The 18,894-nt window shown below is 39.7% G+C and overlaps 2 protein-coding genes across 3 annotated transcripts in view; one reads left to right on the top strand and one right to left on the bottom strand.

The window, feature by feature from the left end:
- Positions 1 to 9,379: 9,379 nt before the first annotated feature.
- Positions 9,380 to 13,597, bottom strand: cmklr2 (chemerin chemokine-like receptor 2). Of its 2 annotated transcripts, XM_026272379.1 has the most exons (4): positions 13,431 to 13,597; positions 12,728 to 12,836; positions 12,402 to 12,504; positions 9,380 to 10,782 (listed from the first exon to the last, which is right to left on the bottom strand). In XM_026272379.1, the coding sequence occupies exon 4, from the start codon at positions 10,779 to 10,781 to the stop codon at positions 9,711 to 9,713; it is 1,071 nt and encodes a 356-aa protein (XP_026128164.1). In that variant the 5' UTR covers position 10,782; positions 12,402 to 12,504; positions 12,728 to 12,836; positions 13,431 to 13,597; the 3' UTR covers positions 9,380 to 9,710. The 2 variants fall into 2 exon arrangements, with proteins under 2 accessions (XP_026128164.1, XP_026128163.1); XM_026272378.1 differs by lacking the exon at positions 12,728 to 12,836.
- A 4,417-nt stretch (positions 13,598 to 18,014) lies between these two features.
- The window catches only part of adam23b (ADAM metallopeptidase domain 23b), a 31,648-nt gene continuing 30,768 nt past the window's right edge, over positions 18,015 to 18,894 (top strand). The window contains exon 1 of the mRNA XM_026272377.1: positions 18,015 to 18,373. Coding sequence (XP_026128162.1) covers positions 18,292 to 18,373 — 82 coding nt within the window. The 5' untranslated portion in view covers positions 18,015 to 18,291. The remainder of the gene's footprint in view (positions 18,374 to 18,894) is intronic.

Here is an 18,894-nt window from a genome sequence, read left to right as displayed (position 1 = left end):
AGTAAAATGAGCTTAGTCAGAGAAAGATGGAACGTCAGGAATGTTTTCAGACAGGAGACATGTCTTTGTTGTGCTGGGGGAAAATATTCAGGTGGATTAATACTTCATGCTTCATGCTTCATACTCAATTATAAAAAATATCCGTAGAGACTCAAAGAGCTGAATGACAAAATAGAAGACAAGCAGATTTTTTATATTAATAACCCTGTAAATAATAGAAAAATCACTATATATATATATATATATATATATATATATATATATATATATATATATATATATATATATATATATTATGGGACTGATGTTTTGTTTTGTTTTGTTTTTTTATTTCAGTTTTATGGTTCATAATATATCATACAGTATGATATAGGAGAATTTAGAGCTTAAACTCGAGGAGTAAAAAAAATACAAAATAAAATAAAAATAAATATTTATTAAGAAGCCCAAAATGAGCAAAAATATGCAATTTAGTGCAATTGTAGATATTTATATGGAAGTCTGATAGTTTGCATTGTACATAAGTGAGATCTTTAAAAGAAAATAACAGACTGCTTTCATAAAACAAATATAAGTTGTCATTCTATATCTCCCAATAAAATGTCTTAATGTGGTATTTATATATATTTAAAAATATGAAAACCAAAATGAACCAAAAATAAAAACTCACTATAATATCTATCCAAGTGTTTTTTTATTTATTTATTTTTTTAATGCATCTGTCAAACACAAAAGAAGATCATTTTCAACATGTCTTGTGTTTTGAGTGTGTAAGTCCAATGAAAGCCCGTCACAGAGGTCAGTTAATTCTCAGCACATAGAGACTCTTTCACCTAGATATCACACTATAGAGACTGTGTCTGTTCCACGAACTAGAAAATACAAAAAACGTCCAAACCAAGTTAAGGTTAACAATTTAATTGAGGTTCAACAAATAAAAAACAAATGCAATATGGATAAACAAATGATAAAGATTGGCTTATTGAATATCAGATCCATTTCTACGAAAACACTTTTTGTAAATAATATGATAACTGATCATAATATAGATGTGCTCTGCTTGACAGAAACCTGGCTAAAACCTGATGATTACATTATTTTAAATGAGTCCACCCCCCAAGATTATTGTTATAAACACGAGCCGCGTCTAAAAGGCAAAGGGGGAGGTGTTGCTTCAATTTATAATAACGTTTTCAGGATTTCTCAGAGGGCAGGCTTCAAGTATAACTCGTTTGAAGTAATGGTGCTTCATATAACATTATCCAGAGAAACCAATGTTAATGATAAATCCCCTGTTATGTTTGTACTGGCTACTGTATACAGGCCACCAGGGCACCATACAGACTTTATTAAAGAGTTTGGTGATTTTACATCCGAGTTAGTTCTGGCTGCAGATAAAGTCTTAATAGTTGGTGATTTTAATATCCATGTCGATAATGAAAAAGATGTATTGGGATCAGCATTTATAGACATTCTGAACTCTATTGGTGTTAGACAACACGTTTCAGGACCTACTCATTGTCGAAATCATACTCTAGATTTAATACTGTCACATGGAATTGATGTTGATAGTGTTGAAATTATTCAGCCAAGTGATGATATCTCAGATCATTATTTAGTTCTGTGTAAACTTCATATAGCCAAAATTGTAAATTCTACTTCTTGTTACAAGTATCGAAGAACCATCACTTCTACCACAAAAGACAGCTTTTTAAGTTATCTTCCTGATGTATCCGAATTCCTTAGCATATCCAAAACCTCAGAACAACTTGATGATGTAACAGAAACTATGGACTCTCTCTTTTCTAGCACTTTAAATACAGTTGCTCCTTTACGCTTAAGAAAGGTTAAGGAAAACAGTTTGACACCATGGTATAATGAGCATACTCGCACCCTAAAGAGAGCAGCCCGAAAAATGGAGCGCAGCTGGAGGAAAACAAAACTAGAGGTATTTCGTATTGCTTGGCGGGAAAGTAGCATATCCTACCGAAAAGCATTAAAAACTGCTAGATCTGATTACTTTTCTTCTCTTTTAGAAGAAAACAAACATAACCCCAGGTATTTATTCAATACAGTGGCTAAATTAACGAAAAATAAAGCCTCAACAAGTGTTGACATTTCCCAACACCACAGCAGTAATGACTTTATGAACTACTTTACTTCTAAAATCGATACTATTAGAGATAAAATTGCAACCATTCAGCCGTCAGCTACAGTTTCGCATCAGACAGTGCACTATAGACCCCCTGAGGAACAGTTCCACTCATTCTCTACTATAGGAGAGGAAGAATTGTATAAACTTGTTAAATCATCTAAACTTACAACATGTATGTTAGACCCTATACCATCTAAGCTCTTAAAAGAGGTGCTTCCAGAAGTCATAGGTCCTCTTCTGACTATTATTAATTCCTCATTGTTATTAGGACATGTCCCCAAAACCTTCAAACTGGCTGTTATTAAGCCTCTCATAAAAAAGCCACAACTTGACCCCAGAGAACTAGTTAATTATAGACCAATCTCGAATCTCCCTTTTCTGTCCAAGATACTAGAAAAGGTGGTATCCTCACAATTATATTCCTTCTTAGAGAAAAATGGTATATGTGAGGATTTCCAGTCAGGATTTAGACCGTATCATAGTACTGAAACTGCTCTCCTTAGAGTTACAAATGATCTGCTCTTATCATCTGATCGTGGGTGTATCTCTCTATTAGTTTTATTGGATCTTAGTGCTGCGTTTGACACAATTGACCACAACATTCTTTTGCATAGACTTGAACACTTTGTTGGCATCAGTGGAAGTGCATTAGCATGGTTTAAATCGTACTTATATGACCGCCATCAGTTCGTAGCAGTGAATGAAGATGTATCATATCGATCACAAGTGCAGTATGGAGTACCTCAAGGCTCAGTTCTAGGGCCGCTACTCTTCACGCTTTATATGTTACCCTTGGGAGATATCATCAGGAAACATGGTGTTAGCTTTCACTGTTATGCTGATGATACGCAGCTCTATATTTCCTCGCAGCCCGGTGAAACACACCAATTTGAAAAACTAATGGAATGCATAGTCGATATAAAAAATTGGATGACGAGTAATTTCTTACTGCTAAATTCAGAAAAAACAGAGGTGTTAATCATAGGGCCTAAAAACTCTACTTGTAATAACCTAGAACACTGTCTAAGACTTGATGGTTGCTCTGTCAATTCTTCGTCATCAGTTAGGAACCTAGGTGTGCTACTTGATCGCAATCTTTCCTTAGAAAGCCACGTTTCTAGCATTTGTAAAACTGCATTTTTCCATCTCAAAAATATATCTAAATTACGGCCTATGCTCTCAATGTCAAATGCAGAAATGTTAATCCATGCATTTATGACTTCAAGGTTAGACTACTGTAATGCTTTATTGGGTGGTTGTTCTGCACGCTTGGTAAACAAACTACAGCTAGTCCAAAATGCAGCAGCAAGAGTTCTTACTAGAACCAGGAAGTATGACCATATTAGCCCGGTCCTGTCCACACTGCACTGGCTCCCTATTAAACATCGTATAGATTTTAAAATATTGCTTATTACTTATAAAGCCCTGAATGGTTTAGCACCTCAGTATTTGAATGAGCTCCTTTTACATTATACTCCTCTACGTCCGCTACGTTCTCAAAACTCAGGCAATTTGATAATACCTAGAATATCAAAATCAACTGCGGGCGGCAGATCCTTTTCCTATTTGGCGCCTAAACTCTGGAATAACCTACCTAACATTGTTCGGGAGGCAGACACACTCTTGCAGTTTAAATCTAGATTAAAGACCCATCTCTTTAACCTGGCATACACATAACATACTAATATGCTTTTAATATCCAAATCCGTTAAAGGATTTTTAGGCTGCATTAATTAGGTAAACTGGAACCGGAACACTTCACATAACACCGTACTTTCTACATCATTAGAAGAATGGCATCTACGCTAATATTTGTCTGTTTCTCTCTTGTTCCGAGGTCACCGTGGCCACCAGATCCAGTCTGTGTCCAGATCAGAGGGTCACTGCAGTCACCCGGATCCAGTACGTATCCAGACCAGATGGTGGATCAGCACCTAGAAAGGACCTCTACTGACCTGAAAGACAGCGGAGACCAGGACAACTAGAGCCCCAGATACAGATCCCCTGTAAAGACCTTGTCTCAGAGGAGCACCAGGACAAGACCACAGGAAACAGATGATTCTTCTGCACAATCTGACTTTGCTGCAGCCTGGAATTGAACTACTGGTTTCGTCTGGTCAGAGGAGAACTGGCCCCCCAACTGAGCCTGGTTTCTCCCAAGGTTTTTTTCTCCATTCTGTCACCGATGGAGTTTCGGTTCCTTGCCGCTGTCGCCTCTGGCTTGCTTAGTTGGGGTCACTTCATCTACAGCGATATCGTTGACTTGATTGCAAATTAAAACAGACACTATTTCAACTGAACAGAGATGACATCAATGAATTCAATGATGAACTGCCTTTAACTATCATTTTGCATTATTGAGACACTGTTTTCCAAATGAATGTTGTTCAGTGCTTTGGCGCAATGTATTTTGTTTAAAGAACTATATAAATAAAGGTGATTGATTGATTGATTGAAATGAGACCCATTGTTCTTTTGGACTCCACTGACTTTCACTGTATAGACAAAAACATTACTTTTGGGTGAACCTATATTTCAAATCTACCTATTAATTTAATTGGTAAGTAGTTATGTAATAAACAGGATAACAGTTAACCACATTTTCACTAAACTGCATTATTAAAAATATTATTAATCATGCAAAATAACTAATTCTTTGTGTACAGCAACTTAAAAGGGACCATATGGCAGCTCTGTGTTGCCTGCAGCAGCTGGCGGTGATTTGAAAAGACAACACATTGTGCTGCTGACCTGCAGGTCAAATTCCCTTCCATGTTCCCTTCCAGCTGTACCTCTCTCTGCAATGAACCAAAACTCATGTCCAACACAATCTCCTGAAATAACTGTGATCCAACAGGATTACCGGAGGTCCTGCAGTCTTCGAGATTTCAAAGATAAAAGGTTGACGGATAATTTAGTAGATACTTAAAAGTGCACAGCTGCACGTACATGTCACCAAAGACAGCACAAACATTATAAAAGCAAACATCAAAGACAGGTCAGTGCTTTTAAATACAGGAGTGATGTTTCAAGGGTTTATTTGGTGTATTCAAAATGCAGTTACCTTTTTTTTGTAAGAAACATGCTTTTAGCCCACACCAAATGACAGCCGTCCATGACAGCCATGAAACAGAATGATTCACTGTGAAGAATGACTAACAGTTCATACAAAAAAATCATGCTGTTCCCAACCTCCACGACTTTCTGTTTAGCGCAATGTTGATGTAGATATTTTCTAGTGTGAAAAAACTAATCTATTTTAAGAAAAGTTGACTTTGGGGAACCCAAATTCGTACTTTTTCTCATTGCTGTGAAAACTCCTTATTGACAGTGTATCATTCATCTACAATGAAACAGCCAGGAATTCACATGTTTTCACACTTATAAAGTATATTATCATTCAGGTTAAATTCCCCAGTTTTCAACAGTAGACGCACTCATTAAAGACATGTTTACGACATTTCTGTCTCTGAATTAGCGGGGCTTTAGGGATGTGAAGAGACTTGCTGAAAGGACCAGTCATTTTAAATGCCATGACAATATGAACTGTATTTTAAAGAGTAGTCTGCTCATCTGTGAGGAATGTAAACATGAATTGATCTTCTGTGAGACTGTAGCACCCGTCCAGATGACCGTCAGCAGCTCCACACATCACGAACATCAACAACACTGATAAAAGTCTGTGTGTTTGTGACCGCCCTTCAAACAGCAGCCACCCTTCACAGAGAAGTGCGCTTCAGTGCATTCAGTGTGCACTTGTAGTAAACCTTTTGGTAGAACATTGCGTTAGCAGCCCAAAAGGTCGAGGGTTCAATTCCCAGGGAACGCACATACACATATATATTGAATGCACTGTAGATTGCTTTGGATAAACGTTTCAGTTAAATCTAAATTTAACGAAGACACTTTAAAATAAAGTGCCCTCATGTTGAAATCATTTCCATTGTTGGGGGTCGCGGGGGTCACCACCCACAACACGCTTCAACAAATGCAACATGATGCTGAAATCAAATACAAAAACAGTTTTACTGAAAATAAAGTGAAAGTTACTATATTTATTTTTAAACATCTTTGGCTTTTTATATCAACAATCTGGGTGCAAATATTTAGGTGGTTTGTGAATAGAAAGCTCAAGCACCAAATGAATCATTCTCAGGAAACTGTGGCATTTGTGGTCCATGTCTCATGACCTGTAGTACTAAAATTACTCCTGAGAATACATTTCTTTTACTGTGAAAATAACACTTCTTGTTTATTTGTTTTTGCTCACTCTTACTTCAGTTTTTTGGTTTAAATGTATATGCTATTCATAGTGTTTAAATGAAGTATGTTCTTCATAGCAGTAATGGACAGTGAAGTAAGATTTTCAGTCTTTATAAGCAATGAAATTCTAACCATCAATGATGCCGAGCCTGAAATACTACAAAAATGTGGTCCATCTGGGGTAAATCAAGCAAATTACATTCAAGAACGGGTGAAATTACAGATAAGTTAGATGCATTTTCCAATACCAGATCTTTCTGCTGTTCTCATTATTTTATTTTCTTAACAGTATCCACGAATCAACCACCAGTGATTCATTGTAAATTGTGTAAGTGCTGTAACAGCTTACAGATCTGTGAAAGTAATGGAAGTAATAATATGTGTGGACAGTGAGCAAATACTCAAGAAGCCAACACAAAACAAAGAACACAGAAGTCAAATAAAAGATTGCATTCTGCTCGCAGAAACAAGAACTCTCAGAAGGAAACAAAGAACGTTCACATACACTGCACATTCCACTAATATGGTACATAGCAGTTGTTTTGACCTTTTTGACTGGATCCAGTGATGAAAATCATACAACATCATCATTTTGATTAAGAGAAAGAAATAAAAACTGCATTTTTCATGCAAACCTCACTCTTAAAAATAAAGGTGCTTCAAAAGATTAGCCATAGAAGAAGCATTTTTGCTTCCAGAAAGAACCATTCAACCATCTCTTTCTTACCTTTTAATAATTTGAAGAACCTTCTTTCGCCACAAAGAACCTTTTGTGAAACAGAAAGGTTCTTCAGATGTTAAAGGTTCCTTATGGAACCATTTAGACAAAAAGGTTCTTCTATGACATCGTGAAGCACCTTTATTTTTAAGAGTGCTGTTACTGCATGATTTTCTCCAGCACAAAAACTGTAGCATTCATTATTTGGACTCATTTTTTAATACATTTCTGCATTGTCATACTTCAAGCTTCAAGCACATCATTCCTGTTAACCAAATAAGTGTAAAAATTTTCAAACCAACTCTTTCTTTACTTGCTTTTTTCAATTTATGGTGAATATAAATTTATGAACAAATAAAAATGACCAAACCAGCTTTACCGTTAACTTCACTTGAGGCTAAATTTACAACCCTGTTACTTGTGAAGATTGGTTACAGGTTTGTAAAAAATTGCAAACCCCTTAAAAAAAATCACAATACAATTACAATACAATATTTAGTTTGATCTATAAGTTGAAGCCCTATTTTGAAAGGAGACTGAAAACACCAATTAAGGCAACATTTGTGATTCAGCGTTCCAGTTGTTGTTCAAGACTTCTCCGTTGGCACATCAATTTGTTGGAAAAATACTGCTTCGCTCCCCTCAAAAAACTTGGAAATCTGGTCTCCATTTCGTAGCCAGATTTCAATCAAGTCAATGTAATGGAATGTCCTGCATTTGGTTGAAAAATTCACTGATAAAGTCAGAAGGTAACAGTCTGCAACACTTTTTGTCTTAAAGCATGTCCAACACTTCGTGACATAGATTTAGTATTAAAATGTGCTCATCTTGCTCCACTGTCACCGTTTGCTGCTTTGTTGTTTGCTAGTTATTCTAATTTTAACCGACCAGCACATCATCAACACTTATAATGTGAGTTTGGGGGCAGCTAATGGTATGGAAGAAATGATTCACTTCATCTCAAAGATTAAAATGTATTTCTTTCATTGCACTTGCACACGCACTCTTTTTCTCTTTTTAAGGATGAGGAGATGCAAACTCTAAACACATGTAAATCTTGTCACCATATGTGGCAGGAATAGGAATGAGCTCTTTAGTGCCTCATCTGTACAGTGCTAAACCCAGCCACTTGTTGAGTTTGGTTTGTCTGATGTTATGGATGGGACATTTGTCAAAGTGACGAGTGGCTGGAGTTTTGTATGTAGTGTATTTTGTCATTACTGTAATGTTTTATTTTTTCTTATTGTTGAACCCGCTGTTGCTGCTGTCCTATTTCTAGCTTCATTCCTTGGCTTGTGTCTTGGCTTTTTATCTCCTTTTCTTCCTCCTTTTTAAATCTGGCTAACATTTAATGATTGTGTAACTCCAAAGCAAAAAGCAAAGAGGAACCCCACAATGAACTGCTGTCTGGATATTCACTAAACTTCGATATGCTGGAGATACACGGAGCTTAAATACAAGGTTTGTTTATAGGTTGGACATTTAAATGAAGGTTGAAGGTTCAAACATGCAAGAACTGAGTGTGGAAAACTGGTCATTGTTTAAACATTTGTGTCTGTTTTTCTCAGATATGCTTACAGTTCAGTTTTTGGTGTAAACAAGACAAAACTCTACATCTGTTAACAGTGTAGCTCTTATTTCAGTGGAAATGTTTTTGTGTTCCTCTAGCTGTGGCCGTTGATTAAAACATTAGGCTATTTTTTTTTCTTTTTTCTTTTTTGTCATGTACTTTTTTTTAACTTTTATACAGTATATATTAAGAGAACTAAATTTGAAAACATGACCCATCCTATAGTACACTTAAAGTTTTCTGAGTTTCAAAATTTCTGTTTTTACTTACAAGAAATATACAGAGTTTAATGCAAGTTAAGCAACATTTGTGTGATAATGCTGATTACCCAAAACATTTATTTCCATAAAAACCGAGGCTATAATGAGTCATAATGGAAGTAAATGAAGCTTAAAAATGCATTTTTGTAGTTGTTTTAGAGTTTTAAGTTTCATTGCCATGCCATCAAAGTTGTAAAACTGGATTTAACTTTAAATAGAAAAAAGTTGGTAAGTTATACTTAACGCTATAAACATGTTAAAATGCATATTGCTTACATATCAAGACTATACTATTGAAACACTGAGTATTTTACTGTTTAATTCACTTACATTATAAGCTCCGATTTTTGCTATTTGTTTTATTTTTGCTTTTATTTCATAATTTATAGATAAAGCAGTATAATTCTAAGACATTAGCATTAGCGACTTTATTGATTCATTGGAGTGCATCCAAACGACGTGATAATACATAAAATGCATTTCAATTTAAACAAAGTCCTTTCAAACAGAGCTGAAATATCCCTCATCTTACTCTCAGAGATGTGCAGAAAACACTTTGCAGAGAAAAGTCTATTAATTCTTTTCTTATGGTTACAGGTAAAACTATATATGTTTTTTTTAACAGTACGACATAAAATAGATGATGCATTAAATACACATTTACTGCAATGTGCTAAATAAGAAATGAAAGCCAGTATTTCCCAACCACTTGAGTCCAGTTCCACTTCAGGAGTTCAGGGGTGATCAGACGTAGGAGTTGGCCGTGGTTTCTTCAGGTGAGCAGCTGGGCAGCGGCGAGTCTAACTCCGTCGCAGACACTGACTGACTCAGCTCCCTCAGCGAGCTCTTGGTGAACTTCAAACACGACCTCCTCACCAGTTTACGCACCTTCTTGGTTAGCAGTACGTACAGGATGGGGTTGACGCAGCTGTTGAAGAAGGCCAGGCTGGTGGCGAGCGGGAAGCCCACGATGAGCACGGAGTGCAGGTAGTTGGTGTGATGCATGCTCAGCTCCATCAGGCTGAACGTGTGAAACGGCACCCAACACAAGAAGAAAGCAAGAATCACGGCAGAGACGGTTCTGGAGAAGCTGTTCACGCGCACCGAGTCGGACTGGCGCATCTTAATAGCCAGCAGAACGCCGCTGATGGTGATGGTTGCAAACGGAAGCAGAAAGCCCACTGCGGTGCGCATCGACACCATCGCGATGTGCCTCACCACTATCATGTGCCTGCTCTCATCGTGAAAGTTATTAAAACACACAACCTTCCCTTTGTGCTGGAACACGTCACGGAAAATCAAGGCCGGACAGCTTAGACAGCAGGACGTGATCCAAATCAGCGCACACACGCACCAGGCCCTCCGGACGTTTCTGTACTTCTCCGACCAGCTCAGGTGGGCCAGTGAGATGTAGCGATCCAAGCTCAAGACGGTCAGAAACAGCACGCTGGCGTACATGTTCATGGTGCACACGAACGAGTTCAGCTTGCACATGGTCTTCCCGAAGAGCCAGTGAAAGTCTCGCAGCACGTAGTCGATGGAGAACGGCAGGAAGAGCACGAACACAAAGTCAGCGATGGCCAGATTCTGCAGCCAAACGCTGTTCACGGTCCGTTTGCTTTTGAAACCGGTCACCCAGATGACCAGGCCGTTCCCGATGACTCCCAGAGTGAACGCCAGGCTGTAGATGATCACTGATATGATGTGAAGAGCTTCTCTCTGAGCGTAGCCTCCAGCCTTGGCCTCCTCCACGTATCCATAGTCCATGTATTCATAAGTGCTGTTTTCATACTCTCCGTCTTCCTGGGTCATCATTCTAGAAACAAAATCACAAATAAGATTTTCGATTGTAAGATTAATGAGAGCAAATGGAGACCAAATGGAGATTTTTCCTTAGTTGAAGTTGACTCCCCCTCTTGATATTGGTCGGTTAAACAGTTAGCCCCGCCCCACTGTCACACCATTGGTTGAGCCAATGCTGCTGTGTTGGGCAGATTGGGATGAACAAGCAAATATATAACCTAGGCTCATTAGAGACCTGAGGCGATATTTCTGCAAAATGATATGAGTTAATGTGCAAAAATTTGTAACTTTTGTGTTGTTTTTTAATGTTTTTAATGATTTAATGTAATCATGTTTTCTTTATCCTGCCTTCCAAATAATATCAATCAAACTGCAGTTGGGTTGTTTTGATGAAATAATAATAACAAAAAAAAAACGGCTAACACAAAACACAATAAAAAACATGATTTATGAATCATATTTTATATCTGTTTTTGCAAATAAGCTCTTCATAAAATGTGTTCTCCTTGCACGTTTTCCGACACTTCTAAAGTCACTTCTGGAATTCTAAAGTCAAGTGTTTATCAAGTCACATTAAAAGTGCTTTCATTTGCAAATCAGTTGAACGTGAATCCTGCATGATTTCATAACGTTGGTTGTTGGATGTATTTGTAAAATTTTAGAAAAATAAGTGAATGGACTATAAGTTAAATGCTCACATTTGAAAATTACTTAGCAGCACCTACTCTAAACCCTAACCAAGAGTGCTAACCAATGCAATCGTGAGATAAAGAAGCATTTGCTGAAGCAACCATGCCATTTTAGCTTGTTTCTGCAAGTCTTTGCGCTCTTTTATCATGATTTGTGTTTCACAGGATGCATACCAAGCGCTGTACCAGGTGAGCTGCTGAGCACGTTTACTATATCATAAATGCTTTCTTCAAAATGTATTCATTTACAAGCAATCTAATAAATGTTGTTGGTATTTCATTTTAAAGCCCCTAATGTTAATTTCAGCTGGAAGCTGCAGTAGATATGTATGTTTTGGAGTTTTTCTGAAATGTTGGTAGAGGCATGCATTTCCAGTGAGCCTATAGGTTTCAAACAGAGCAATGTTTGGATGGCACCACAGACTGTTTACTCTTTTCAGGGGAATCAGCCAACAAAGAAAGTTGATACTGTAAGTAAACCATTACTTACTGTAATACTGTAAATATTACCCTTTACTTAATAAACTGAGCTTCAACATTAAAAAAATAGACACATCTCGACAATGTTTCAAACTCTGCTCATATTGATCAAGACACTAAATTCTCCAATCAAAAGTGACGTTTAGTTAAATAGTTTTTTTAGCTCAATACATTTACAAATGTAATACTAATTTGGCACATAGTCGAAACTGATTTCCAATAATCCACTTGAGTTATTAAAAAGCCGCACCTGAGCAACCATTTTCCTCTGTGAATCGCACAGAAGTATTTTAACAGACACACAGACGTATAACAGAGTCTCTCCACTTTATGTCTACAGCATGAAAATATTGAACATGTTATTCTCTCTGAGCAGGCCTAGATCAAAATTGATCCCAGATTTTGCAAAACTATCGAGGCCCCTCAATCCAAACACACTTGTTGAAAGACATTTCAGAATTACCTGACAGCGTCCTGCTCAAAGACCTCAGCTCCTCTGCAAGAATTCCTGTCGATTTCACAAAAAGATTTGTGATATCCCTGATGGGTGTTTCCCTGTTATTGTTCTGGCAGTAGAATGAGAGAGAGGGAGAGAGAGAGGTGAAGAAGGAGTGAAAAGACAGGATGTGGATTGAGTATGGCACACACACACACACACACACACACACATTTGTCCCTTGGTAAAATCATTCCCGTGTTTTGTTTTCTGCCCTGGGGTCTGTGGTCAGAGTTTTGCCAGCATGCGCACAGAAGGTTTTTATGATTCTGCTCTGTCACTAACTCACAAACCTCTCACTCGACAGGAATGCTTCTCTCTAGGATCTTTCCATATGTGCTTCCAGAGGACTTTAGGATCCTAATGAGAGATGTATGATTATTCTCTCTCTGGAAATGTGAGCTGTTAAGAAACGGGACTGCAATTATGATGGAGTCAACACAAATTAGCTCATGTAACAACTGAGCTGTCATTGCATGCAAAAAGTGCAATGAGCAACAACTGATACAGGCTAATTATCACACGGCTGCAGAATGAATCAAAACTTGAGCAACAAGGACAGAGATGTTTTCATAGCCTGCCCTGCCAAGTAAAATCAGAATCCAAACAAGGTTTTATGGTGTGATGCCACTGAAGCACCTTTTTAAGTCTCTCAAAAACTTTTCATTCACTGGTATTTCTTTAAAAAACCATTAGGCCGATAATAAAATAATAATAATAATAATAATAATAATAATAATAATAATAATAATAATAATATAACAAATAAATCCATAAATCAACATCTATTGGATCTAAAACCTTAATAACTTCTTTTGCCAAACTTAAAAAGATGTAAAAATAGCGACTGAAGGACTTTCATTGTTTAATGAGTTTAATGCATTTAGTGAGTTTGTGGTAAATTAACTGGAAAAAGCAGTTCGTAACGAGATTACAGTTAATAAAGCAGTTAAATAAATTTAAATAAACTAAACTGTAATAAAAGCGTTACCATACCTTGTTTATTGTCGAGGATGTTGTTCGCAAACCCAAATCTTTACGCAAGTGCTTCGCCCATTTGTTGGAAGCAGTATAAATTGTCGTCTTATATCAGAGTCGTTTGGTGGAGTTCAGCTCGCGCAGTTCAGATCGCTGATAAATGAACTGAATGGATGTTACAAAGAAGTGACTGTAGTGTGCACACGTCTCTCTCTCTCTCTCTCTCTCTCTCTCTCTCTCTCTCTCTCTCTCTCTCTCTCTTTCATAGCATAGCAGTGCGCAACAGATGAGCGTTCATTTCTGCCACAAATAAATACTTAATTTTGTGACCGTACCTATATTTATCATGTATTTACAACCTCTAGACTTCTTTCGAAAACATCCTGAATAAAATACATCACAGCTGCTACAAAACAAATTAAGCACCACGTCAATTTTCAGCACTGATACAGTAGCATACTATGCAGGTTAAACTTTATTTAAAGGTGTCCTTGTTACAGTGTAATTAAACAACTAAGTACGGAGTAATATAAATTAACTTCATGCACTTACTATATGGTTAGGGTTAGGGTTTGATTTAGTGCATAAGGGTTTTTTAGGGTTTATTTAATGCATAATTAGCTATTTTAATAGTAAATAAATGCATATCAGAATGATTTCTAAAGGATCACGTGACACCGAAAACTGGAGTATTGATGCTGAAAATCGAGCTTTGCATCACAGGAATGGCACTTTTTTTTTTTTTTTTTTTTTTTTTTAAATTTTTTTTATTTTCTTTCTGACAGTCTAACGACCAGTTAATGCATTTTACAGACCTATGTCTCTTACATTAGTAGGTATAGGCCTTTCACAGTTTACAATTCTTTTAGTGTATGCAAATAACCTACATTTATATGTGATTTGTAATGAGCTCTAATCTTTGCAATCTATCAGTACAAAGATCTATATTTTGTGCATCCACTGCCCCCTGCTGCAGTTCAGTGTGGTCTTACATGAACAGGATGTGTATGGGATTTAATTCAAAGCTTAAGGGACGCATGTGAGTCACTTCCTATGCCTTGGCTTAGGAAGTGCAGCTGTAGAGCTAAATTTAAATGTTGTTGATTAAATAGCTCATAGGCCTTAATAACATTTCCCTTAATTTGTCAAATATTTTGCCTTAGGTCATGCTTTCAGTCACCATAACTGTCTAATACAATTTCCGTCATATTTTCCGCCCCATATTAAAACAAACTTTTGTAGATTTTCCTCTAAAATCAGCCCTAAAAAAAGTTTCTGTTAGAAAGCGACTGATGTTCACGAGTAACCCAACATAACCGTCTCTTACAGTAATTTTCACACTTCACAGTCCAAAAAAGGTAAATATCTGGCAGGTGACGAGTGCAGTTTTGCTGGGACTTGTTTTAGATCATTTTAATGTGTGAAGGCTGTGGCTTGTGAGCAAGTGTGAAGTAAACAGGCTGTTCTGTGGAAATGAGGACTGTGTAGGCGTCTGAACTAGCAAGGAAGGCGCTGGGTAAGGGTCATAGTAAAGGCCATGGACACCATCTGAACACAAAGATCTGGAAGACTGATCACAAAGATTTAATTGTTTTAATTACTTTTACATTGGCTCCAGTTGTCTTGCATATTTTAATCCACTACATTTCCAAATTAAAATGTATACTATTATTACGATACATTTCCTCTAAGTATATTCGTTACTTACTACAAAATAGTCAGAAAAACACAGACTGCAGGAATGCTGGTTTGACGAATCAGTTTGCTAGCTAGACTCCTAAAAACACTTTTGCTCATGTGCAAACAACCACTAATTATTTAATTTCCCATTCAAGTCGAGTCAGGGCGAGGGGTGTGCGATATACAGCATCGTCTGTGATAACGCCGGACAACGCCGACACTGGAGCGAGCTCTCGGGCCTGCGCCGACACTGGAGCGAGCTCTGGGTACAACGCCAACACTGGAGCGAGATCTGGGGCCAGTAGCGACACTGGAACGAGCTCTGGGGACAACGCAGACACTGGAGCGAGCTCTGGGGTCAGCGCCGACACTGGAGCGAGCTCTCGGGCCTGCGCCGACACTGGAGCGAGCTCTGGGGCCAGCGCCGACACTGGAGCGAGCTCTGGGGACAACGCCGACACTGGAGTGAGCTCTGGGGTCAGCGCCGACACTGGAGCGAGCTCTCGGGCCTGCGCCGACACTGGAGCGAGCTCTGGGGCCAGCGCCGACACTGGAGCGAGCTCTGGGGACAACACAGACACTGGAGCGAGCTCTGGGGACAACGCAGACACTGGAGCAAGCTCTGGGGACAACGGCAACACTGGAGCGAGCTCTAGGGACAGCGACGACACTGGAGCGAGCTCTCGGGCCTGCGCCGACACTGGAGCGAGCTCTGGGGACAACGCCGACACTGGAGCGAGCTCTGGGGACAGTGCCGACACTGGAGCGAGCTCTGGGGACAACGCCGACACTGGAGCGAGCTCTGGGGACAGTGCCGACACTGGAGCGAGCTCTCGGGCCTGCGCCGACACTGGAGCAAGCTCTGGGGACAACGCCGACACTGGAGCGAGCTCTGGGGACAACGCCGACACTGGAGCGAGCTCTGGGGACAACGCCGACACTGGAGCGAGCTCTGGGGACAGTGCCGACACTGGAGCGAGCTCTGGGGACAACGCCGACACTGGAGCGAGCTCTGGGGACAGTGCCGACACTGGAGCGAGCTCTCGGGCCTGCGCCAACACTGGAGCAAGCTCTGGGGACAACGCCGACACTGGAGCGAGCTCTGGGGACAACGCAGACACTGGAGCGAGCTCTGGGGACAACGCCGACACTGGAGCGAGCTCTGGGGACAACGCCGACACTGGAGCGAGCTCTGGGGACAACGCCGACACTGAAGCGAGCTCTGGGGACAACGCAGACACTGAAGCGAGCTCTGGGGACAACGCAGACACTGAAGCGAGCTCTGGGGACAACGCAGACACTGGAGCGAGCTCTGGGGACAGCGACGACACTGGAGCGAGCTCTGGGGACAACGCCAACACTGGAGCGAGCTCTGGGGACAACGCAGACACTGAAGCGAGCTCTGGGGACAACGCAGACACTGGAGCGAGCTGTGGGGACAACGCAGACACTGGAACGAGCTCTGGGGACAACGCAGACACTGAAGCGAGCTCTGGGGACAACGCAGACACTGGAGCAAGCTCTGGGGACAACGCAGACACTGGAGCGAGCTGTGGGGACAGCGACGACACTGGAGCGAGCTCTGGGGACAACGCAGACACTGGAGCGAGCTGTGGGGACAACGCAGACACTGGAACGAGCTCTGGGGACAACGCAGACACTGGAGCGAGCTGTGGGGACAGCGACGACACTGGAGCGAGCTCTGGGGACAACGCAGACACTGGAGCGAGCTCTGGGGACAACGCAGACACTGGAGCGAGCTGTGGGGACAGCGACGACACTGGAGCGAGCTCTGGGGACAACGCAGACACTGGAGCGAGCTCTGGGGACAACGCCTATTTTTATACACCAAATAGTATAATATGAACAAGAGACACATCTGGAATGAATGGAAATTACACGGGGAACACCTGGCATGAAATTAAGATAATCAGGACAGGAACAGGAAACTAACCAAATATGGACATAGGAAACACATGGGGAGCAAAAACACACACAAAACACGGGATAGAGTCTGATAGTCAGACTTAAAGGGACCAGAAAAGTTAGCTTTAACTCTTTATAGGTTATGGTTAAAATTTCACGTAGGATTAAGCTTACACATAGATTTTATTGCCTATTAGAATATAATAGAATCTCATAGCCTATACGTTTGAGTATATCTCTCACATATAGGATACTTCAGGACTCATATACTATATGCATTTTATAACCTACATAATCTTACACATTTTGCACATCTGATTCTGATATGATTATCCATATTTTTCAGATGGATGTCACATAAAAAATATATGCAGTGAATAGGTAACACTTGATAGTGTAACACAAAAGTGTAATAGGACACTTTTTGAAAATTGATTATTAGCATCATGAAATATAATGCCAAATGGCTTCGTCTCACAAAAATATATTTATATAATTTAAAATTAAAATCTCCACTCTACTAAAAGGGAAGATATATGAATTACGATAATATTGAGTTAAAATTATTCATAAACCCCAGTTCAGCTCATTGTTCAGACTGGGACACCTTGTCAAAAGTCGGACACCTATTATCTATTTATTTATTATTATTATTTTGCCACAACAGTATTTAATTAATAAATTGCATGCCAACAATCTTTATTTTGTATTCATAGTTTTAATTTTCTCAAGGTCTGTCTTGCCTTATTTCTAATCTGCCCTCTTCTCCCCTTTCCCTTTTCTGTCCTTGTTTCCTGATATTTAGAACAAACATATTACAAAGACAGTGGTGTAACAACCTGAGGTCAGACCTTCAGGGTCATTCCTATTCTGGGAATCTCAGAGAGAGAGAGAGAGAGAGAGAGAGAGAGAGAGAGAGAGAGAGAGAGAGAGAGAGTATAGATCTCTGGATAACAATCGAAGGTATGTTTATATGAACTGTGTGCAGTGCACGTATAATCATATCTATGCAATAGTAGTAATTGCATACATAGTTCCATACATTTGAATTCTATGTATATTATGCTAATAAGTGTAGAGATCAGCTGGTATAGTGGGCAGATGCACGGCACCTGCGCGAGCGCATCATTATCTGGAGCGTGCTAGCGGAGATCTGGGGCTGGCCACCGCCTTCACTCGCCGCAGCATCAGGACCATCAAGGACAATGAGCCCCGAGCGAGTCACCGCATCCATGCGTTAATCTCGCGCTATTCCAAAGACCAGCTATGAATCATGAATGTGATAGTACTTTCAAATCTGCTCGCGTGCATCCTCGCTTCGCGTCTCCATCCTTCCGTGGCGTCAGCGTCAGCCGGTGCGTACTTAACCTTAACTCAATCACTTTGCATTGAACTTGTACTTTCCTCCAGCGCGGAATCTGATTGTTGCGGTGTGTTTTATAACGGAATGCGATGTGCTTTCGTGAGTGTCCGGCGCGGGAGTTGTGCCTCTGCAAGGGCGTCCTGTGTGAGTCTGCGGAGGACAGCAGCAGTGTCCTGAGAGAGACACTGACGCTAATTCTGCTTCACTGTGGCTCTGCTACCTGAGATGGGCTGAGCTCACAGAGAACGCTGCAGATGTTCAAATGCGTCCGTTTCGTTTTGTTTTATATAACTAAAATATTCAGTCTATAGCCCATCACATAAATGACATATCGTTTGTTACTCCTACACTAGGGTCAGGTTAAATGGAGAGCAAAATTAGACTACTGCTTGGAGCCTGCAGTGTCACGCGGGTTATTTTGAGAAACTGACTTTATTAATCTCTCCAGTTTTAGGAACGATCCCAAAAAATGTCTCAAGAAACTGTGTTCAAGAAAAGACATCTTAATATTAG

This window comes from Carassius auratus, chromosome 9 (assembly GCF_003368295.1).
Source record: "Carassius auratus strain Wakin chromosome 9, ASM336829v1, whole genome shotgun sequence".
NCBI lineage: Eukaryota > Metazoa > Chordata > Actinopteri > Cypriniformes > Cyprinidae > Carassius > Carassius auratus.
The sequence above is the reverse complement of the archived record's forward strand: the minus strand, read 5'-3'. Positions and strand labels throughout refer to the sequence as shown.

Excerpts from the sequence above, each read along its gene's own strand:
- cmklr2 (XM_026272379.1), bottom strand. The coding sequence starts at position 10,781 with ATGATGACCCAGGAAGACGGAGAGTATGAAAACAGCACTTATGAATAC.